Source organism: Ascaphus truei, chromosome 2 (genome assembly GCF_040206685.1).
Source record: "Ascaphus truei isolate aAscTru1 chromosome 2, aAscTru1.hap1, whole genome shotgun sequence".
NCBI classification, from domain to species: Eukaryota; Metazoa; Chordata; class Amphibia; order Anura; family Ascaphidae; genus Ascaphus; species Ascaphus truei.
The window spans coordinates 250,552,221-250,576,965 of record NC_134484.1 but is presented as its reverse complement, the minus strand read 5'-3'; the positions used below and the strand labels follow the sequence as shown (position 1 = coordinate 250,576,965).

Genomic DNA, 24,745 nt, shown 5'->3' with positions numbered 1-24,745 from the left:
CTGAGGTGAGATGGCGGAAGAAGAGGAGGCAGCCGAGGGTGATCTGAGTAGAGAGTCAAAGCCAGAGAAGAGTTTGCGAGGGTTAGACTTGTGTGTGTTGATTAGTGAAGAAAAGTAGGTTTATTTAGCCTAAAAGAGGCTTGAAGAGTTGAAACAGGACAGCATTCATTTGTAGTGAAGGAAGTCTGCAAGAGTGTGAGATTTCCTCCAGAGGCGTTCAGAGGAACGAGTGGAGGAACGCAGCATGCGCGTATGGGAATTTAGCCAGGGTCTGGGGTTAGAAGGGTGGGAACGGCAGAGAGAAAGTGGGGCAAGTAGATAAGAGAGGAGGATAAGGCAGAGTTGTAGTTCCTGACCAGGTTGTTAAGGTCTGTAGCAGAACTGAAAGATCAGAGGGAGGAGCGTAAAGTGGAATCAAATGCTGGTAGGTTACTAGAGCGAGGGAGTGGGGGAAGTGGATGGACTGGGCGCTTCCTAAACAGTATAGTGATCAGTGTGATAAGTGACACACCTTAAGTACACACAATAAACCTATCACCATATAGTGTTAAATAAAATGAAATACAGTGTACAACAGCAGCTCAACCTCCATCTGATGGGATCGTTCCTAATCCCAGGATGTGGAGTATTCTTTTCTTGGGGTTGAGGAGGAGCGCTGGATACACTTACATGACATGGGTATCGAACAAGTCAGCAAACATTGGCGGGGGGGCAATAGACTAAATAGTCTGGCCAGAAGAGAAACATACTGGATCCACAAAATGCAAACCATGTCCCCCCTAGGTCTCAATGTAGACATAGATATTGGTGCTTTTCTAGTCTAAATACTACACAGCATGCATAGTATACTGGTTATTCTATATTTTAAAGGTATTTTATAATGCATTTTATAACATTTATTATCAATATTTTATAACATTTATTATTAATATTCTAAACTGTCCTTCAAACACATATAGAAATTTATATTTATGTAATTTATGGGTATATTTCACTAAGGATGTGTCCCTCCTTCATATGATCTATTTGATTTTATTTTATATGACGTCTAGGTCTTTTTATTTAACACTGTGCAATGATTAATAATTATGTCTATCTTCTTTTTAGTTCCTCCATATACCTCTCCACTTCTATACGCAGTCAGTGTATTTTTAGGAAACAGAATATAGGAACATTTTAGTGTGTATACATTATTTAGAAACATTTTTATTTACACCAATATGTTCTGAATTAAAAAACTTCATATTTTATCTTCTTTTAGTTTAATAAAGATTAGCTAGCCATGTATTTATGTATATATTCACTATAGGGGCTTTGGACCTCGCGCTATGTGTGAGCGCTGAGGGGGTTAACTTTCACTTTTTAACGAATTCACGATTTTTTCTACATTAATTGATGGGCCTATATATTACACTAGAGCACACCCATACAATTGTACTCCTGACGAAGCTGTTGCGAAACGCGTAGAGTTAGAGTTCTGAGAGATTCTGCGCCTGGAAGGACTGGCAAACTACTGCTGAGATCGCTCCCATTTTGGCTTCCCGCCCTCACCCGTGACGCGAAACCGGAAGTGACGCGACGGCACAGATTGACACTGAACTACACTGTGAGGGGAAAGTGAAGCACCGAACAGCAGCCTGCTTCTATCGGCGGTTCTCTCCACCACCCATCTTTATTATGGAAAATGTGAGTTTCCTGATCACCTGTGTATAATACATTTGTATAGTTTATACTATTTGCACTATTTGTGGTTTTCTTTATTTTCATATCATCCACTTCACTGAGAGGATACAGACTCCAGTTACACAAAGGGCTCCAGTCAGAGAGAGAAGGATCTCTGACATGCAGTGATTTTATACGATTTTTGTGAGTTCATTTCTTACATTTTTTATATTTTTCATAGCAGTGAATTACCGTCTGCACTATATATATTTATATTTTTTTACATATCACGAGACTATCCAGCGCTCCTCCTCAACCCCAAGAAAAGGTTACTAGAGCGCAGGTTTCTGCAGAAAAGAGGGGTAGATGGAGATGGAGAAGAAAAGCGAGAGATAGAAAATGAGATGAGGTGATGGTCAGAGAGAGGAAAGGGGGAAATGGAGAAATCAGAGAGAGTAAAGTTAAGCCACCGGGTCTAGATAGTGGCCATCCGTGTGGGTGCTAGCTGCAATCCACTGTTTAAGGCCAAAAGAAGAGGTTAGAGAGAGAAAGCGGCATCCCAAAGGAGAGAGGGGTCATCAATGTGGCAGTTGAAGTCCCCAAGGAGAAGAACAGGGGAGTCTGAGGAGGGAAAGAAAGAGGGATTCAAAGTGAGGGAGAAAGGCAGAAGGGGGATGAGTAGAGGTAGGTGGGCGATAGATGACCACCATGTGGACAGGGAGATGAGAGAAGATCTGAACAGTGTGAGCTTCAAAGGAGGGAATAGCAAGAGATGGAGGAATAGGAAGGGTTCGGTAGCGGCAGAGAGAGGAGAGCAGGAGCCCTACACCTCAACCCCTGCATCAGGGCGCGGAGTGAGAGAGAGAGGCCACCATGAGAGAGGGCCGCTTCCAGAGCAGAGGCAGACTGAGTGAGCCAGGTCTCAGTTATAGCAAATAGGAGCAGAGAGTGAGAGAGAAAGAAGTCATGCACAGAAAGGAACTTGTTAGAAAGGGAACGAGCATTCCAAAGGGCACAGGATAAAGGGAGAGGGGAGGGTGGCAGGGGATGGGTATGAGGTTCTGACACCAGAAGGAGTAGAAATTGCATTTGGCAGGCGAAGACGAGAGCATGTAGAAAGGCACCAGGGACCAGGATTGGGGGAGATATCTCAAGAAGCAAGGAGGAGAAGCATGGAAAGAAAGAGAATGTGTGAGGATGTTTTGTAGGGGTGTGTTTTAGTGCAGGGAATATAGCTGTGCAGTGTCAGAGGACACAGATACGAAAGGAGTACATGTTAAATGAGAAGTGGTGAAGGAAGGAGAGATGGAGATATATGAATAGAGTTAGAGACATAATGAGGCTGGTGGAAGGAAGTGCTTAATTTAAAAAGACGTGAGGTCACAGCAAATATAAATAGTAGAGGCAGCATCACAACTATAGTTAAGTTCTGAGTTGTGCAGTCTGAGATAGAGATATACTCCTTTCCAGCATAGTTCAAATGCAGGAATCAGGGCCAGTAACTGTTGTGCACTCCTTTTGAATGCTCTTTTAAACTCCAGTTTGCTTGCTACTTAAAAGGGATACTTGACAAAGGCTGCTGACAGCATGGGCTGCTATGTTGACTGGTTTTATAGCTCTAAAATGTCACCAGTGTTGGTCACACCAACATCACTAATGCCACTTAAAGCTGCAGACCAAGCAATATCCTACATGTGTCATTTTTTAAAATAAATCAGTTCTGTACTATGAGAAAATACTTGGAGCATTTAAAAAAAAAAAAACAACTCTGAAAAAAAACAACTCTGAAATATATTTTTAATGTATTGTAATGTCACATGCATTTTTTGTTTCTATAGCAACCATTTACAAAGTGACATCCCTTTCCTCTTCTGAAACAGGCTCGGGCACACTTCTTTTTGAGCCCTGCCCTCCCTCTAGCAGTGCATTATTTGTATATAGTGACTGCCTGGTCACATGATCTTCCTCACAGAACTTTGCATATTTGTCCTATTCTGCTACACTGACAGCCATTTAGTGAACCCCAGAGCCAAATCTTGACCGATCGATTGGCAACCTAGAGAATTACTTATCATGGTGTGGATTGTATTGATGCACAAATTAAAGGGAAAGAAATGTAAAAAACAAACAAAAAAACGGCAGCTTGGACTGCTGGTTTAAAAGTATTAAAATATTGGGTAATTTATATATATATTTCTATATTTAGACTAGGGAACCATAACCTAATAATATTTTGTGGAAAATCAGGCTATACTACATTTACAGTATATGTTAAGCAATTTCTCATGTATTCCTTAAATACAGTGTGGCTAGGGCTCTATGTGGAAATGTATTAAGTACAAACAATTATATTTCAAATTCAATGGGAAAATCCCTCCTCTTTATCTTCTAGATAGTGCCAAATATGGACTAAAAATTGCCAATAGTTACATAAGATACAGTATTAAAATACTGTTCAAACAAGTGCTCCTTATTCAATAAGCTGTGTAGTCGTCATCTCCTTATGTAGAAAATAAGTGCAGGTCAAATCTTCCACAACAGGGAGAAGACTAACAACATATGGATTAGGCGTTTGGACATGGCTTATTTTTATGGAAGAAAAAAAAATATTTTTTACATTTTCTAAAACATTGTTATAGTTCGACGTTTGATTTGATCTATACCTTCCACGCGGGTGTAGGGTTTCCAGTTGTAGTACCAGCCTCGGAATGGTTTGCTGTTGTACTCTGCACACTGCTGGGCTCTAAAGTCAATGCTGTTCTTGGGACAGCTTTGACTATTACAAAGTTTAAATGAACGTGAAGAGCCTTCACAGAACTTTCCTCCATGAGAGGGCCTGTAATGATGGACAAAAACAAAACAATAAATAAACCTATGTTAAATATAGCAAACGTGAAGGACCAGTCAGTTAAAAATAAACGTATTAAGGTTTTAGACTTTAATACATTATTAATGTATAGAATAATGCCTTGTGGATGGAGTGAGGGTGGGAGGGTAAGACATTACTTAATTATTATAGATAGTTATTTAGGGAAAATATATATTGAATTATATATTACATACAATATATCCCTTATAACCTTCTTTGTAGCTTCTATTCAGTTACATCTGTAATGGGGCTTTTTGCTATTACTGGGATATTTTGACATTCTTAGAATAACTTAAATAGTACAGTACATTGCTAAATCATGGTACTTCTTAAATATATCAATCAACCTTGCAAGTCAATTTACCAAATGGCAAATACAATTATTGTCAACTTAACTCCGCAGCATATCAGAAAGAAGGCAGCTGCACTCAGGGGACATTCACCACTTCAGCGGTAGTGTAATATACTTTATTAAATAATGTGTCAAAGAACAAGTGAGCACAATAACAAAATGAGTGAGATTGACACCTCTTAAATACATGATATGACCCTTGTCGGGTACAGAACCCGGAAGCATACCTCTAATATTAATGAGATAGCACGTCATTACTTGATTATGTGGACCAGAAAACACTTGGATGGATGGGAAATCAGATTACCAGGCCTGAATCCAAATCTCATGATGACATGGTGACTGTAATGCAATACTATAGCAGTGCAATTATGTCACCTAAGACTTTCGTGAGACCTCCCATTGGTAAACATTTACAACTACTTAGATTATTACTGTGATCTCGATTTTTTGTGTGCAGTGTAATAACTGAAGTGAAACATATTAAGTAGTTTCATGGTTCACTAACAGCACAAAAATGTATAGCAGGAAGAATGTGTAGCTTTTCTACAATAGTTTTAACCATGAGGTCTAATATGTTTTAAAAATGCAGAAAGTGCTTATTGACAGAGAAGTAATTCAGGGGAGACCAAAAGTCAAAAAACAATAAATACTAATCTAAAGTGTGCCTAGATGTTGTTTGAGTAAAGTACATTTCTAACAAGGAGAAAAACTGGTCAGAACTCAGGGATTTGTCATTTGGTTTTATAAATAATAAATAAAGATTCCACTTGTGGTGCATTGGCATGTCTCAGTCACATCTGCAGACCCTGTCTGAAACATGCAAATTCACCACAAGTGGTATCTTTATTTACTGTACTGTGGAGGGTTTTTGTCACTTTTGTTTACTCACCATAACTTTTTTAATGTTTGATAATAAATAATGAAATAATCTATCTTTTCTCTCCGACCTTCTGTGTGCTCTTGGAAAACTCACAGTAAAGATATTAAAATAACAAAATAAGGTACCGTGGGTTATTACAATGACGCTCTTTGTATAAGACTCCTCCCCCGCATGTCCTTGAACAAGGTGACCATGCAGACCACTCTGACCACTGACCATCTGTAGGTTTTGGTCCTTCATCACCATGTTTCACACATTGCCCTCTTCGACACCACTGAAACAGTAAACACCACAACTGTAACATTATTATTTCTTCTACAAAACTTCCCATAGCTCACTCACTACATACATATCATCACAAATAATAGATAGTGTACACAAATATTAACAGAGAGGCAACATCTATCTGTGACAAGAGACACTGTGGGTCATTTACCATAGGCTGAGGACTTTGTGTCACATACTGCTTTTGATGACTGAGGCACATAGAGGGTATTAATAGACAAAGACCAAGGAGCAAAAGGGGAAATTAAGTTGTATTATATATGCATTATGGACCATAATTACAAAGTGGTTCAATGCTATGTCACCTTCATGTACTGAGAGGTGTCTTGTAGCATACTGTACCATAACTTAATATGTATGGACCATGTATCTTACGGTCCTTCCTGTCATCTTTACATATCGATAGAAAAGAGGAGTCATTGGAAAGTACAAATACCTTGTCAAGTATAAACAACAATGTAACTATGAGAAGAGAAAATATGCTGGAAATGGTTCTAGTTGGCCCCGTTTTCTATCCCTTGCATTTCATGGCAGGAAACATGCATTCTAAATGATGTCAGGCTCACCTTTCTAACACAAATACATAGAAAAAGGGGCAAATTTATAGCATGATACTGGTGGGAATAAGTCTAAGAATTATGACTATGACTAGTAAAGTGCTCCAATCAGGTGCAGCCGAAACACCTGCGGTCTCCAAATCGCAATAAGATAGCACTGAAAACGGTTGGTGTCAATGGCGCAAACTGATTTGTAGTGATAATACCAATACAGTGGATGAACCCAGTGTGTTGTACTAATGGGTGATACCAAAACTGTTAATACATGTCAAAGGTATCTCTGTCGAACAGGATAGTCTGGAGTTTATACTCCATGAAAAACCACATGTGGGGAATAATACTATTGGTATTATCACTACAAATCAGTTTGTGCCATTGTCACCTATCTGACAGAAGCTTCACGGCAAGATATTAGTTGAAAATTACATTTCAGTGTGTTGAGATCTGAGCAGATGTTTAACTATTTCCGAGTCTCCGAGAGTTCATTATTACAGTGTGAGAGTGCTGATCGGTTCTTACTGCACAAAAAACCCTATTGGCTTGAATGGGAGCTGCTGTATGGTAGTGTGCTATTGTCACTACTGTAATGGATAGTACAACTTGATACAGTCTTCCCCAAAGGATTGGATGAAGAAGAAAACTATAGATGTTTCCTTAGGTAATTTGCTTCATGTTTTTATGTATTTCTACACTAAGGAGAAGTGACATTCAGCTTTGGACAGTGAATAAACCCCTCAATGTGGCATTTTGCTCAGATGGCAAACAGAGTATTTTGATCCGATTAACCTTGTGTGTAGACCAGGGGTGGGCAACTCCAGTCTTCAAGGGACACCAACAGGTCAGGTTTTCAGGATAGCTCTGTGGCAGCACAAGTGGCTCAATTTTCAACTCAGCCACTGATTGAGCGACCTGTGCTGAAGCAGGGATATCCGAAAAACCTGACCTGCTGGTGGCCCTTGAGGACTGGCGTTGCCCCCTCCTGGTGTAGACCATGCCAACATAGATCAGCAAGGGTAGGGCAACCAAGTAAGAAGACATTCACTAATAAGAATGAAACAATATTAGCAGGAATACTATTTGTGAAGAAAATACAGCACTGTATTTTAAAATGATATCATAGGCTGAGAATACGGTATTTAGTCTTAAGATTTGTTTGCCTATGCATTGAAATTAAACCTTGCCTTCATTACCAAAAAATGTGTTACTTTTTAAAAACATAGGGGGTTATTCATTAAACCTCAATAGACAATCAGTGAACTATCGCACGGAAACTCCAATTGACTTGGCTGTCATCAGCATGTAATTAGGAAGAATCAAAAGATAATATACTGTAATTACAACACGGAATCACAATGCTATGAAATAGATATTATAACGTGGCTATGGGAGAAAAAAAAAGGAGAATTCAATCTAAGGATATATCATAAGGTGAAGACCTATTTCTTCCGACAGACTAGAATAATTGTAAATCTTTATCTCAGCACCTTGTAATTACAGGTCAGTGACTTTATTCTTTAGTCCCAAAACACCTGGTCGTCATGGCTCTAAATTATTAGCATTTGGTACATTGGAGATCAGGGTGTTTTTCAGGATCCAAAATGATACATATTGCATTTCAGCTCTCGTCCTCTTGCAAGCTATGCTGGAGATATTATCTGTGTCATTTCCGTAACCTTCACAACTAGTTTTCCTTGAGAAATCCATAAACCTAAAACAGACCTACTACATATATGTGGGTTTAAGTATGTGATAGCTCTAGTGTGAAGCAATTACACGATTCTTTAAAGATGATTAGGGTTATTGTGAGAGCTTCATGAGTCACTACAATTGAGTTCCCACTGAACCTTTAGAAAACAAGAAGGAGATTCTTTGGGGATGTCTTTATGCAGCTTGAAAACAGGAATAAATCAAACAGAGTTGTAATACCAACACAGAAAACACATTGTTGTGCACCAACAATAAAGAAACATAAAAAGAATGTACAGCTTGCATTGAAATATGGGGGGGAGGGAGGGAGGGGGACATACAATAAGGTCCATTGCAGTGTAATGCCGCCAATCCAGAGTTAACTGGCATGGACCTAAGTTGCAGAAAGTTTACACTGGATCAGGATTTTAACCTGCAACAGACTTTAATAAATCTCCCCCCTTAGAACATGACAGAAGATAGGGACCACATAGCCCACCTAGTCTCCCCATTTTGCTATCTATTATAAAACCTCAGATCATATTTTATTCTTGGCTTTCTTTTTCAATTTAGGATATCCATACTGCATTTCTATCCCAAGTATTTTTGTACTTCCCTTACTGTATTAGCCTCTATGTTGAGAGGCTATTCCAAAACCACTCTTTCTGTGAAGGAAGACTTTCTCACATATCCCCTCTCCCGGCCACCCTCCAGCTTTAGGACACGTCTTTCTCCGAAATATGCTTCCCTCCTGTACCTTGTTGAAACCCTTGATATATTTCAAAGTTTCAATCATACACGCCCTTTCCCGTCTTGCCTCCCAGATTTACATGTTCAGGTCCTTAAGTCTTTTATAATGTAGACTTTCTTGAGATATGTTTGAATCTAGATGTACTATACTATAACACAATTAATGCTGATCACTAAAACAATACAAATCAAGGCAGAAGCTATTCCGCCCAAGACTTTTCACACAGACCTGTGAGGACAACATATTTTTGATCACCACTGGTGAACAGATCTGCTTTTTTCTATTCAGCTTCACATGATTTGTTAAGAGATATTTGTGCCTGGACTTGTCTCATGTGTCAAACTATTTTGTTGCAGTGATACATAATATCAATTTCCTTTTACTTTTGCCATCTTTCTGAAATATAAGTCATACAAATTGAATGTTTATAGAAACTGGTATATATTCTAAGACACTTTAGTGGGGAAAGCAGAAAACAGATGTGAAAATAGGTGACAATGTTTCTGAATCATATGTACATCACTGCACTGCTTTTGTGGACCAATGCTTAAATGCACAGTACGTGTACAGAATATCATCTCATAAACTGAATAATAATAAGTGTCAACTCATAAGAAAGAAGGTTGTTGGCATGAACCCTCATTTGTTAAAATGTGTAATGATTGTATTTGCATAAACTCACTAAATTGTTAAATTTAAACCCTATGAACATGAACTAAATGGCCTTCGCTGAAAGCCATTCCTTTGTGATGCCTAGACTCATTCAGCTCCTCCAGTTGACTAATCTCCGCAGGAAGGTGGTTTTAAGGCTGGGAGCAGAAGGTGCCCAGATCTTGAAACGATTCCCTGAGAAAGAAAAACAGTTCCCCTTTCCTCTCTCCTAAACAAACAATGAGCACTTGACAAGGGCTCACATCCTGACATACTTGGCACTTTATGGTCTTGGCAACTTAAGAGATGGGAAAGGTTTCAAGGAGAGCTGTTACAGTTTTTAAATGTAGTCTCTGCGGCACTGTTGTTATAGCACAATGTTCTGTATCGCTCAAGGCTACATCAAACTTTCATAGGCAGTGTTTCAACACAAAAGAACATTGTCAGAGGCCCATAATTTATGAATACACACTAAGGAGAAGTGACAACAGTGAAACAAGACAAATAGGTAGAGATACTATCCCCAAAATAAGTGATTGGGGGGAAAGTAAGGATTGTATATATGTCCTCCAAATTGCGAGGCACACTGTTTGAAACTAATATGACTTTGGTGGTCAATTATTCTGCTTTGTTTCAAGCTTACATTTAATTCCATAAAAAGTGAAACGTTATTCTCTCTTTTCCATTCTGCTTCAAATGGAAGAAACTTGTCAAATGGAAGAAATATGCCTGTTCTAGCCTTGCATTTTTTTTGGATTCACAGACATCTGAAACCAATGATCAAAAGTCATATAGAAAATATTGCCACGCATTAAAGTATATGATACATGAGACTTTTGTTAGATCTTTATATTGCTGTACTATTATTCAACTTCCCATGTTACTTTATGATGCAAGTGGGGCAAAATCAGAGAAACTTCCTATATTCACTCATAGGGAAAACTATTTAAATGGCGCCACTTCTAGGGCTTGACTCATAAGTCCCTTTGTCTTCCTATGCTCCAAATACCATATATTAAGAAGTATGCTCCTTGTTACAAAGGCTTTTCTACTAAATGTATACACCGGCAGCACGAAATGAAAGCACGCTTTGAAAAGAACATTTTTCTGTAATAACACATTCTACATGCAACACCTGCAAGAAATGATATCTGGGCAGTTCTAAATGGCACAGATTTAGGATCTGCAGAAACAAATGCCTGATTAGAAATCCCCTATTTTCAGAGGTGATAGTATAACAATTAGTGTGGATATTTGAGTCAATATTTCAACAGATGTGCTATAGTTTTTTGCTCCAATGTTTAATCCCTCCTGATATCACTCAGAGTGCAATAGACTTTGGAGAACTCTTATGGAACAGACGTTAAATACTTCTCGCTACTTTCAGCGTTCACAATTTCCTGTCCCCATTATATCCTGAGCTCATGTTATCACTGGAGTGATTTCAAAACAATGATACCTTCTCACTTAATTCATAAAGTAAAGGCTATTATACAATCACATAGGTACTCAGGAGGGAAGTGGCTAGAGAAGGTTAAGCTCCATTAATTATGTTGGAGAGCTCCCTGAAGAGGAAAGGGAAAAAACATGTAAATTGTATTAGATATTCCATTCTTTTAATATAGCTTGGTGTCCATGACATGTAAATAGTTTTATATATATATATATATATATATATATATATATATATATATATATTATATTTTTTTTTTTAATAGACATTCTTTGTCCATGATGTGTAAGTTATATTAGATATATAATTTTTATTTTAAATAGGTTTTTTTGTACCTTAATTGCTGGGAAGACAATGGATTCATTATTATTATTATTATTATTATTATTATTATTATTATTATTATTATTATTACTATTATTATTATTATTATTATTATTATTATGTTGCATTCCACCCTAAAAATATATATGACAAAATGATATTATTCAAATCTCATTCAGTAGGTTAATATTTTGAAAGACTGCCCCACAATACATTTTGTATTGGATACTACAGTATATCATTCTTACCATATCATGCCCACATATCGTTCCTTCAGCTGCCGGCATAAATTTGGTCTCACATTTTCTTCCTACTCTGTGGCACCAAAGTGCTTTACAAATATCCTAAATGAAACAAAACAAAGTACAACATATATTATAACAGTGTTCCACAAGGTAAAGACAAGTACCCAAAAGCATAACGAATCAAGAGCTTAGTAGTCCTTACACTTTGTGTTCCAATCATAATCAAATCAATTCAATTATTATCAATCAAATGGTGTGAGAAAGATTTTAAACACCCTGAAGCACTGTATCTTTCCTAAGATGTGTCAGGGCCTTTTTAAAGCAGCAATACGACATTCCAACTTTTTTTCTTATTATTTGTATATGTAAAACATGTGATTATGAATAATTCTTCATTCTTAACTAAACTGGCAATGGTGCTCCTATTATAAATCTGTCAAAATCCTGCTTGTGTCTCTAACATAAAGGCTTCAGTCAGTGTAACGCAGCAGCTACAATGTATCCTTATATTACTAAGGTAACATTATCTATTGTTACAGATTACAGCTCAAACTGCTGGGAACATTTGCAACAAATTATCCCAAACAAGAAAATGTTGCAAAGATCTTACACTGCTTGGGAGGTGGGTTAAACCTGCTATAGAAATCAAAGGATGCTTTAAAACATATTAAAATGGAATTGAGTTGAAAAACAAAACAGTCATTATTATCTAATACTATAGAATTGATTTATTTAAAAAAAAAAAAATTTTCTGGTGTCAAACGAGTACAAACAGTACTAATAACCTTTTGGTTTTATTGTTGATTTATATGGTGTGCTAAGAGCATTTTTTATTTCTTTAATCAGGTACTTAATAAACATGATGGGAGTCTTCTGGTAACTTACATATGTTTTAAAATACAAATCATACTTTAAAATATATGGGTTATTTTAAATGAAAGGCATTTTAAATCCTTGCTCAGTGGAAAGGGGGAAATGAGATTTTTTAGTCTTACATACAGTAATGTCCAGTTAGCTGCTTGTAATTAAAGCGTTGCACATTTATGAAACAGACTAGCAATTGGAACCCAAAGCCACTTACCATCAAACATACCTGGACCAGTACTTTAATAATAATAATTGCAGTTACAATACCGTACCACCTTTCAATTTCAAGGATTGCTTACAATTATGCCAGATGTGTTCACCCAGACAACTCCGGGGTGGAAACCTGGCAGCACATTTCTGTTGCCCTGGTCTGCACGATACACTCACTCATTTTGGAGGCTAAGTGGTTGAGACGAGACTACAGCTAGACCCAGAAACCTGAGTTCTGTATGTGACGGTGAGGGGGTAAAAAGACTCACAATAAAGGTTAAGCCCGTCTGGTTACCTCTTACCCATATTTGAGATTTTAGAGTGTCAGCTCTTGATCCTGGTTATTGTATCTGCAATCTATGTAATTATGCGACAATAAAGAATTTTCTGTGTCTTACCCTTTCCAGGTGTGCCAGCAAGCAGAGATCGCTAGGCTATGAGTTTCAAGGAGGGGTTTACGGAGAAAGTCTTGTCAGAATGTGTCTAGGTAGCGAGGTTGCAGAGTTAATGGATACCCCCAAAAATGTACCCGGGAATCAGGTCGGATTCTCGGATACATTGAGACACATTGCTCTGGCAAAATCTCCCCTTGAAAACGCTTGCGCGACTCACTCACTCAATCGCTTGCGCGACTTCCCTGCTTCAGAACAGACCAGAAAGGTAAATGGGGCATACGGATGTGTGGTGTCCCTGAAATGGTAAAGGGGTCCCTAGTATAAGGGGGATGCCCAGTTAAAGCTCTGATCACCTAGAACCTGGTATAGGTGTTTTGGGGTTACCCAAACCATAGATAAGGTTGCAAGGGTTTTTAAAGTCTGTCAGGTTTTCAGTGTGTGGGGATAAGGCTTGGGAAAATGAACCTGCACGCTTTTTCATTCTATTCCCCAGAACCAAAAGCCTTAGGAAATGTCTATGTAAAAGTAAATTTTATTAATGTTTATAAAGTGTATATGCTTGTGTGCTTGTGCACGGTATATGAGCTGGGGACTTCCAGGTCCACGGTTCCGAGAGACCATGTGGCTATGAAGCTTGGTGCCATCAAGTCTGCTCGGGTCCCGGACATCAAATCCACAGAGGTGTGAAAGTCATTTGGGCACCGGAATTAGCCTCAAGTACTCACGTCCTGGGATGAATGGAAGTCATCGGACCCCCATTTGCCCCAGCCCAGACTTTGAGGAGCCTAACTCCATGGGTGGCTTCTGATTGACAAGTGGCAGAGGTGCCAGGTTGGTGCATGCCCTTGTTATTTTCAGAATCCGAGCTTGCCCGGCTTAGATAGACTGGCAGCGCTCTGAAAGGATGGTAGGATTTTTCCCACGCTCGGATTGGCTGGAGTATTTCATGAATGAACTCTGAAATACTATAAGGATGCCTCAGCCAATCCGGACGAGAGATTCTAAGCGCCAAGAGAGCAGTGGCAAATTCGAAATAACCAAAAGATGCTCTTGGAAAAATAGCAGCGAGCCGGCTTCAGAAATTTCAAGGTGAGAAAAGTCCCACTTTTCGGGGCCATGTTCTGAGAATAGAACGTAGCGGTCGCGACTGGGATTGCAAGCCGAAAAGAGTACCAGGACGTTTGGTACAATCTCACAGTTAAGGAATTTTGGCAGCTCCGAAGCAGATACAGCGGTGACGTCAGGAACTTCATGCCGATATGAGTTCCAGGACATTTCGGGACAAGTCCCGGTCAACCTAAAGACTTTATTTTATGTGCCATTTCACCTAGGAAAGTCCAGTTTTGTAGCTCAGACACCCATTGAGTGTGTTTTCTTCTGTATTTTGTAATCCACTGTGTATATGTCTGTTTCTAGGAATAAATGACAATTTGTTTTACTAACTTGTTTTGTTCAATGAATGATCCCGGTAAAAAGGTGTAAATACCTGGTCTCCCATGACACTGTATGTATTGTGACATAGTCCAAAGATGTTAGGCAACTTTCTGCCCCATTTTAGGTCAGAAAGTGCAGGAATAGTGCAAAATGATCCATTCCACAGATTCACATTTACTCAGGCTGGTGGATTGAAAATCCAGACCACAGATTACAATGTGTCTAGTTCTCCCTCACCTGCTTTCCTAATAACTAGCACAGGTATTTAGAGCAAAGAGGGTTGCTTTTCAGTCTCTCTTCTTAGAGTCTGGAGACTTGGGTTTCGCTGCTCCCCTGCATCCAGTTCGGGGAGAACGCCCCCTTCAAGTATCACAGTACCAGAGGATTTGCCTGGACACTTGGGACCGAGTTCCCGCCACGAACAGATAAGACAAACAAATGTTTATTGCTGTATCTAAAAGACTGTATGCGGTATCTAGTGACCCTAAATGAGAGGGCATTGTTTTAAGCTGGGTAACCAGGTTAGTTTGCCCAGCAGCAGTTAGAGATGCTGATTCTGCTGTGTAGTTAGATCCCTGAATGGGATAGGATTTTGTTTATATGATTTGGTTTTTGTTTCTTGAAGTAACAGTTTGGGAAATATTATAACACTGATATGAGTAAACCGCTGAAGGTTAATAGCTGAGTGCCTCATGCCTACACATGTGAAAGCTGCAGTCCCTTACTGAGATGAAAATAAAGCAGGCAGAAGCCTGAGTTAAGCAACATAATACTTTGTATGATCCTGTTTTTGTATAATTAACCCTAGAAGACTGTGTTGGGAAGATCCCAGACAGACGTTAGCGCTACAAAAGAGGGGCGTTTGTCACAGTATGCATAAATCCCAAAAGTTACAGATGCAGCGGCCGTTATTCGAACACTTCACGCGGTGTATACCTCGGAATACCCATGTCATGGCGCGGGATTGCTTCCAACCATACCGCCTTTAGATGTGAGTGCAGAAAATGGCATTTTAGTGTTCTGGTTTTTAACACCTGAAATTGACACAGTAGCACAGTACTGTACACATTATAATTCATTCATTTCATTGCATTTAATTGCACACAATCCATGAAATTCAAACAAAGCAACCGCGACAAACACGTGTGCCTGGGACGATTGGCGGCGTTAATGCCGTGTGGAGCAGCGCACACGAAAACTGCGCTGTGATTTGAATAACGGCCGCTGCATCTGTACATCTTTACATAAACATACATCCCCAGCTTAAACACACAGGTGAGCAGAGGACAAACAAAAGGAAAAACACACAATGACATTGAAGAAGATAAAGGGTGTTTAAACAGCAAAGAGTAGACCATTCTTGCACAGTGTAATGTGGGACAAACACTTTTGTAATAGGTGGATCTGTGCCTGTTATTAATTATTTAACTTATTTAACTATATCTTTTCAGTTTCCTAAAAACACTACATGCCATGTTTACTCAGAAGGGATGAGCCATAGGTGAATGGGAGGTAAGGTGCTTTATGGTTTAGCACTGCTTAGTAAACATGTCCTGTAATGTTTTCATGACTTGGAGAGTTTGTGCTGATTTATTGCACTGTCCCAATGTGACCTATTGCTAATAATAGACCACAGTCCTCATCCTATGATTATGTGAAACATGATCCAAGAGAAATAGCTCTACATTTTGGCCTTCTTCGAAAGCACTTGTCCACTCTTTGGCTCAGATACATCAAGCAGTGGTAAGGACAATTGGAGTTGTTATCTCAAAAAAAATAAGTACATTTTTGAGATAACAACTCCAGGGTTTCCTTACCACTGCTTGGTGTATCTGGACCCTTGTTTCTATATTTTATTAATCATTTTCCCTATGAAGAGGTAAGAATAACAGGATCAGTTTAACAATAGCATAAGGTAACTTGAAAATTATTGGAGTATGCAGAACTGAGTGACTATACAAAATAGTGTAATGCAATATTAGGGTTTTTACTCATCATGTACACCAATGGATGCATTATTAGTTATTGGGGATATTATGACATAATTAAATTGTTCTATTGTTGCAGATTTGAAAAAATGTAATGATTATTTCCTTTCTTTACTTTTTTAAGCTATTGCACCACACTGTGTCACCTTATGTGTGTAACTCTATTCATCACAAATACCTGTGTGTAATCCTATTTTCTCTATGTCACAATGAGCTGTTTAATTTGCCAGCAATTGGAGACACAAACTCAGAAACATACAGTTCTGTAGTTGTTTAAGGTGCACTGCCTCTCTACATAAGTACAGGGAGCTGCTAAGCTCTCTGAACAGCACCTCCAAAAAGGACTCGGCATTGCACCATAAAAATCCATTCATCAGAAAAGCTACACTTTCATTATGTACCACAGCAATGTTTCATTTCCATAAACAAGAAAGAAAATATATGCTTAAGTGGGTTGACACACAAATGTTATCAGTGACATATTGATGATATATATTGTAACATTTTATTTCTTACTTGTGACAAAACATACACTGCTCCATTACATTAAAAGAGCAGTTCCTTCTTCTATGTTACTATTTGTAGCCCCCATTTCTTTTACGGGGTGGGAACTGGGGGTCACTGTGAGCCTAATAGCACTATTTTTAGCTCTGGAGGACACCCAGTTAAAATCTTGTGAACAAACATTGAGTTTTTTTAGGGAGGATTGCTGTATTATCTGCTAGATGTGCTTTCTGCTTGTTTAGCATTTGCCTTTATACTGTACCATTGGTATATGGTTCTGTTAAACCTACCATAATATCTCACAGTGCAGGGCTCTTCAACTGGTGGTCCTTAGGCATCTACAGTATAGCATGGTCCCTCTACTGTCTGCTCCTGCTAATTTCATTGTAGTGGCATACACAACTTAGTGCAATTGTTTTCAAAAACATTATGTGTGGTGCTCAGAACAAGAAAATTGACATGAATGTGAAATATCAAAGTTCCAACAAGGGTACCCTTGTGGTATCTACCACCTAATATATGAGGTATGAATAGGTAGATACTAAAGAACGCTTGCCTGTAAACCTCACAAGTCACTGCACTAAAGGTTTATCACATACAGGGGCTTATGCAGAGAGGTACGTTAAGGTAAATTTCGCCAGGTTAGAGGCAAAAATGTCCGCATTTATGCAGTTAGTGGCGAGAACTTGGCGGGCCAATTCAAATTCGCCAGACGTGTGGCGAGAAGCGTGATTTCGCCAATGATAAAACACGCACGATTCCAGTAGCTCCGATGCGCATGTACGCGCCAATCGGAGCTACTAAATGGCGCGTTTAGGGGAAATTTTGCCCGCCAACAAAAGTTGGCTGTATTGTGGGCAAATACCGCGCGCCTCTGAATGGCGAGTTTCACGCCAAGTGAAACTCGCCTAATTAGCAATTTCATGCACACCGCGCTACCGGAGTACCCTGCATAGCACAACATTAAATGCCAATCCTGCGGCGAATTTAAGCCTTTCTTGAACCGTACCTCTCTGCATAAGCCCCATAGTGTCCAGAAACAAAAAGCGCATAAAATGAGTCATACCTTCCTTCAGCCATCTTGAGTTGTAGGGTGTGCTGTAAAGTCACAATTGAACTCACTTCATAAGTGCAGCATCCTGATTTCACCCCACATGTCCTAGGGTCCTTTATGTTTACCGTTTATGTTGATTGCAAGAAACAATTGTGAAAAATGGAGCACTACCAGTGGAACAAAAATAGAAAGAAACAGAGGTATACTGTACATTGGTAAAGCCCTACGGCGCAAAACGCATAGGTGGGGAGATACCTCTGTTTTTTTACTATATGACACAATAAACAGCTTTATTTTTATGGTAATGCACTCTCTGTATTTTTTCTATTTTCGTTCCACTGGTAGTGCTCTGATTTTCTCAAATTTTTCTTGCAATTGTTTCCACACTGAAAATTACTAGTAAGCTAATGTAAATATATATAATGTGTAATATATATTTATATAAAGCTAATGTATATATACAGTATATTTATATATCACACATATATTTACATTAGCTTTATATGAATAAAAAACACTTTACAGATGTTAAAATATATTAGACGTATATGATTTGTAAGTCTTTAATGGTATCCAAAATTACATTACAATGCTCTAGTGTCCTTTTGATTTGACAATTTTTTTTTGAATTGGGCTTTTTGGAAAACTAGTTGAAGAGCCCTGCCATACTCTAGATCTAGGAATGAATGCCCACGTAGGCTTGGTACTCTATGTGGCGCGAAATGTGTAGGAGGTTCTTTGTGCCTCTGTTTTTAACCATGGACAAATACATTTTTTTTAATCTTCTGGAGTCCACCTCTCAATCTTTTTCAGTAGCGCACACTGTGTTTGCACCTTTTCAACTTAGTACTGTTTAGGCACAAAATAAAGGAACATGCACATGATGTTCAAGAAATACATTTGTATGTTCTTCTTTCTATTCATCAGTTTATTATGTCTTGCCTTTTTAAAGTCCAGCATGCAGAGCTTGGCCTTCTCTCCAAATTGCCATTTGCACTGTGTGTTGGCATCATACAGCTCGCCTGGCAGCTTTTCAGGATATTTATATTCTTTCCCAGGCTTGGGATCGTCAGTGAGGCATACAGCCTGAGCAGTGCTGCAAGGAAACGACAACACTATTATAAGTGCTATTATCATCTACCAGAAACATCACAGGTCATTTGCCAAGAGAGCTCCATCCAAACCACGGGAGTTGTGTCATATGTTTCTACCATGGCTACGCTTTGTTACTATGTAGCTTATTCATATTATTATACATCCTGGTTCCAAAATCATAAATGTGCTTATTTTATATTTTTAAAAAAACTTCTCAAATTAATTAAGCTTTATTGTGGTTTTTTTTTTGTTTGTTTTTCTGCAATCTGTGCAATCCAACGGTGGGATCCTGCTTTTCAGGGCATGGTATCTCAGATAGCTTAATGTGATAAAGATGCCAGAGGCAGCTAAAAAAGGGGTGAGGCCAGCAATTCCAAAAGGTACGAAACAAAAAAAATCAATTTGATGCGTTAGTAGAGATGGGCACATTTGGTCCCGCCGTGGATTGGACGGTTCCTTTAGTCTGTGGATTTCAGCGCATCAGTCTCAAAAATGGCGATTTGCCTTTTGCAGTTTTTTTTTTTTATTTTTTTAAACACCGACAATCCATTCGCGGATTCCCCAATCCACCAACAGATTTTAAGAATCCACACACGGATTGCTGAATTCGCAGATTGGCTTCTAAAAAATCCACCAGCGGATTGTATCCAATGGCAGTGTTGGATTAATGGTGGATTGAAACTGTGACAATCAGTCGGTGGATTATACACAGCGGAACGGATTTTGAATGGAAAAATCGGAAAATTCGGAGAAACAAATTTGGACTGCTTCACCCACTTCTGCGCGTAAGGAGCTAAAAAGGAAATAAGATGTAGATTCATTGGATAATGATACATGAAGTAAAGCAGAAATTATTTATTTGAAGTTTTCTTGAAACAGGGGTCTCCTGGTTCTGATCCATGATCCCCTGACCTCTGGAGACCACCCAGTTCTAAGATATGTGACATTTTTGTACCAGTTTTGACATCTACAAAAAGAAAGTCGCAATGGCATCTCCAATGACTTTGTGACTTTCTATTGGCCATCGGAGCGATCCCTAATCATGCTGCCATTTTTTCTGCTTAGCTATCAGGAACAGAGTGGTACCCAGAGGTCAGGGGACCAAAAATCACCTTCAGGGAGCCCCCAGTTCTGGTAAGCTTTTAAAAAAGAATTGCGGGCAGCACAAACTGCTGCTTTAGTTGACGGGACTGGATTCTTTTAAAATTACTCATTCTGTGACAAAGAAAAATGTTTCCTCCCATATTAAAAGTTTAACAATTATTTCAATTTATGAAATGTCAAATGTTTTAGTGTGTTTCAAGATCAAAACAATGCTGAAGCAGAACAATTGCATCAGATTTGTTAAATAAAAAAGGACATACAGTATACAGTGCATGAAATGAATTTTAGTCTTTGATACATTTTGTGCCGTTTTGCTTTAGGTTTTCCTTGGTGTCGCAGCCATGAGACTTTGATACACACAACTCCCATAAAATGCCAAGAACTGTAAGATAAAATTTAGCATGTAGAGCGAAAACATTTTAAGAGACAGCAGGTATGTTGTTCAACATCTAGACCCATTAAGCTTTGAAAACATACATTTTTGTCTTGGATTTTCGGTATTGTTCTTTTCTGAAACTCAACAAGACCATGTCAATTGTGGCCAAATGTTCAACTACTATATAGACTATATTTGCAACCTAACCTATTTTCAAGGAATTGATGTCAAAAATAAAACTGATGATCTTGGGTGTAGACGAGCAAGCCAGGTTGCACTGGCTGCAAGTGTCATTTGTAACTAATTAGCGTTTTGTCAAACAGAAATTAAATAAGCTATGCCTATATATTCTTCACTATCTGCCACTCAACAGCCTTATTTGTGATTGTGTAAATGAAATCAGCAATATTGTGCCTTTTACAAAATATTTCACTTTTATACTCTTATAGATGATTGATAAGTACAAGTTTATATGACTGAAGATCCGGGCCCGGCGGCTGCGGGGGCCTGGCCGGCGCTGGTAGTTTGGCTTGACTTCTGACCGAGCCCAGCAGCTTGACCAACATCTGCATCAGACTGTGGGCCCCAGCTTACCCCCCATGTAGCAAGCCTCTCCCCTGCTGTGGCTGGCCTCTCTTGTAGGCCCCGCCCCACACCAGAAGTTGGGTAGGCTGATCAGCGGGGTACTTGAGGCCTCCAGGTAAGGAGAGAGGGGGTAATATTTATATTCTGGATGGGAGTCAAAACTTAGTTACATAGTAGATGAGGTTGAAAAAATTAAACCTATGCTAAATTTAGACAACAGATACTTTGTCCTATATCTATACTTACTTATTGATCCAGAGGACAGCAAACACAAAACCCCAGTGTCATATAATCCAATGATATTTAATAAGGGGAAAAAATAATTTTCCTGACTCCTAAGAATTGGCAATCGGATTACTCCCTGGATCAACATTCTTCCCATGTTTACTTATTTGGTAGATCCCTGGATAACTTTCCCTTCTAAAAAGATATCCAACCTTTTTTTTTAACAAATCTATTGTGTCTGTCATCACAGTCTCACTGGGTAAATAATTCCACATTTTAACTGCCCTTACTGTAAAGAACTTTTTCATTTGTTGCTGGTGAAATCTCCTTTTCACCAACCTAAAGGGACGACCCCGAGTCCTTTGTACTGCCCTTGAGATGAATAGTTCTTTTGAAAGCTCCTTGTACTGTCCCCGAATATATTTCTATATAGTTATCATATCCCCTCTTAGACGCCTCTTTTCTAATGTAAATAAATCTAATTTAGCTAGCCTCTCCTTATAAGTTAGATTGTCCATACCCTTTATTCATTTGGTGGCTCTTCTCTGCACTCTCTTTAGTTCCATAATGTCTTTTCTAAGGAGTGGTGCCCAAAATTGTACTCCATATTCAAGGTGTGGTCTTACTAATGCTTTATAAAGGGGCAGAACTATGTTTACTTCCCTTCTATCCATTGCCCGTTTGATGCAAGATAAGATCGTGTTTGCCTTTCCAGCTACTGCATGACTTTTGGCCACTATTAGTAAGCCTGCTGTCTACAAGCACTCCATCAAGGATTCCCCCAATTTATCCCCATTTAATGTGTAAGTCGCCTGTTTATTCTTGCATCCCAAATGAATAACCTTACATTTATCTGTATTAAACCTCATCTGCCATTTACCTGCCAAAGTTTCCAGTCTGTCCAAGTCCTTCTGGAGAGAAATTACATCCTGCTCTGATTCTACCACCTAGACATAACCTGCTGAAGCCCCTTATTTGACCATGGTAGACAGCACAGGAAAGCTGGAGCAGCTCTTCACCTTCCAGGCCCCCCTCCCCCCTAATATAAACAGTGCTGATCAAGTGGGAAACCCTAGTAATGCTGTCATTTTAATTTTAATATTGCCTCATCATTCTCAATTAGACAATAGACCCTATTTGATATGCAGTGGAGCCACCTCCTCTTTGTCAGGGAAGTTTAAAACGTAATATTTAGAATGGGACTTAGAGCAGCAATCCCCAGACCTGTCACTGATTTTATGTCAGTCTCGCTAGTTTCTGTTAGTTTCTAGTTTCATAAATGCTCCAACAGACATCAATTAATTCTCACTGATAAAAAAAATCATAGATCATAAATCATAGATTTAACACACAATATAATTTTTTTTAGCCAATAGACATCTCTGAATCCCTTATACTATAATTGTCTTTAACGTTTTTAATAATGTGGGGGGGGGGAGGTTGTGTGTGGGGGTGAGGGTATGTGTGTGGGGTATGAGGGGGTGGGGGTATGAGGTGGGGTATTGTGTGAGGGAGAGGGTATTGTGTGTGTTTGTGTGTGTGTGTGAGGGAGGAAGGAGGGTACTGTGTGTGGAGGAGAGGGTGTAATTTGGTGTGTGGGGTATTGTATGTGGCGAGAAGGGTGTAATTTGTGTGTGTAGGGGGAGGGAGGTACGTTTGTGTGGGGGATATTTTATGTGGGATGGAGGGTATTATGTGTGTGTGTATTTTTATGTGTGTGTAGTGAGAGGAGGGTATTGTGTGTGTATTATGCGTGTGTGTGTGTGTGGTGGGACGGTAGAGGTGTGAGAGAGGGGAGTGAGAGAGAGAGGATGGTCTCACAAGGCCGCCAAAATTGGGGGTCAGTGGGAGGGGGGTATTATGTGTGTATGGGGGGAGGGGAATATTATGTTTGTGTGTGATTTTTGTATGTGTGTAGGGGGAAGGGAGTATTATGTATGTGGGGGAGATAGTGTGTGTGTGTGTGTGTGTGTGTGTGTGTGTGTGTGTGTGTGTGTGTGTGTGTGTGTGTGTGTGTGTGTGTGTGTGTGTGTGTGTGTGTGTGTGTGTGTGTAAGGAGGGTATTGTGTGTGTGTTTGTGTGTCTATGGGGGGAGGGAATTGTGTGTATGTGTGTTGTGTATAGGGGGTGAGAGGTGGGGGTGTGGGGGGGTGAGATGGGTGTGTGGGGGGGAGAGAAAAGTACGGGCATAGAGGTGTGAGAGAGGGGGGTCTCATAAGGGTGCCAACACTGGGGGTCTTTGGGGTGGTGGCCCAGTGGAAACTGTAGTCCTGGGCCCTGGGAAAGCTGTCTGCGGCCCTGGCTCTAGCAAATGGTTGAGTACAATAGTATGTTAGATTACGGATGTCAGGAATTCCCTCTGGATGCTATTTTGCAGAAATATCCAGCTCTTAATACAAAAATAAAAAGGAAAATGAAAAAAGAACATGTATATATACTGGTAACAGTAACTGAACAAACTAGTAAAAGTAGGCAGGAACTATGAAATGCAAACAGCTGTATATATATATATATCCTATTAATTATTTTTTCTGCGTGCACTATTTTTTCCTACATTGTTTATAAATAGCTTAAAATGCACAAGCAGGTGCACAAAGTCATTGCAGTAATAAATAAACATAATGCTGAATGTCACGTATGAATATATATTCAGAATAAGAAGATATAATTACAGTACATCAACACAAAAGATATATTTGATAAATGTCATCAACATAATGTGTTACATTTGTTACCACAATCAGTAGCTGAACTCTGGCGGAATAATTGATATAGTTATGCCAGGGAGAATATAATAATACGAATTATCCAGATTACATTCTTTCTTTGTAATTTTAAGTATTATTGTAGGAAAGTCGATAATGCATATTAATCATACATCAGTATATTGCAACCTTACTAACCAAAAAATGTAATAGATGCTAAGAGCTAAGGTATTGGAGGAAAAATTACTTAACTTTCATCCTTACTCTATCTGCCTACTTAACGTTCATTCTTTCACACTTGTTCGTGTTAATGTTAATTAAATATATTTGTATATATGCATGTCTTTATTTATATAGTACCATTAATGTACATAGCGCTTCACAGCAGTAATACACGTGACAATCATATAAATAACAAATAACACATAATACCACACAGAGGGCAGAAGTGCTTCAGACATAAAAGTAACATTTAGGAAAAGGAG

General features: G+C 39.0%; 1 protein-coding gene across 3 annotated transcripts in view; it reads right to left on the bottom strand.

Annotated features, from left to right (window-relative positions):
• The window catches only part of ADAMTS16 (ADAM metallopeptidase with thrombospondin type 1 motif 16), a 228,314-nt gene that overhangs the window by 84,002 nt on the left and 119,567 nt on the right, over positions 1 to 24,745 (bottom strand). For all 3 annotated transcript variants that reach the window (XM_075586023.1, XM_075586024.1, XM_075586025.1), the window contains 4 exons: positions 19,113 to 19,266; positions 11,722 to 11,817; positions 5,892 to 6,040; positions 4,326 to 4,498 (listed from right to left, as the gene is read on the bottom strand). In XM_075586023.1, coding sequence (XP_075442138.1) covers positions 4,326 to 4,498; positions 5,892 to 6,040; positions 11,722 to 11,817; positions 19,113 to 19,266 — 572 coding nt within the window. The remainder of the gene's footprint in view (positions 1 to 4,325; positions 4,499 to 5,891; positions 6,041 to 11,721; positions 11,818 to 19,112; positions 19,267 to 24,745) is intronic.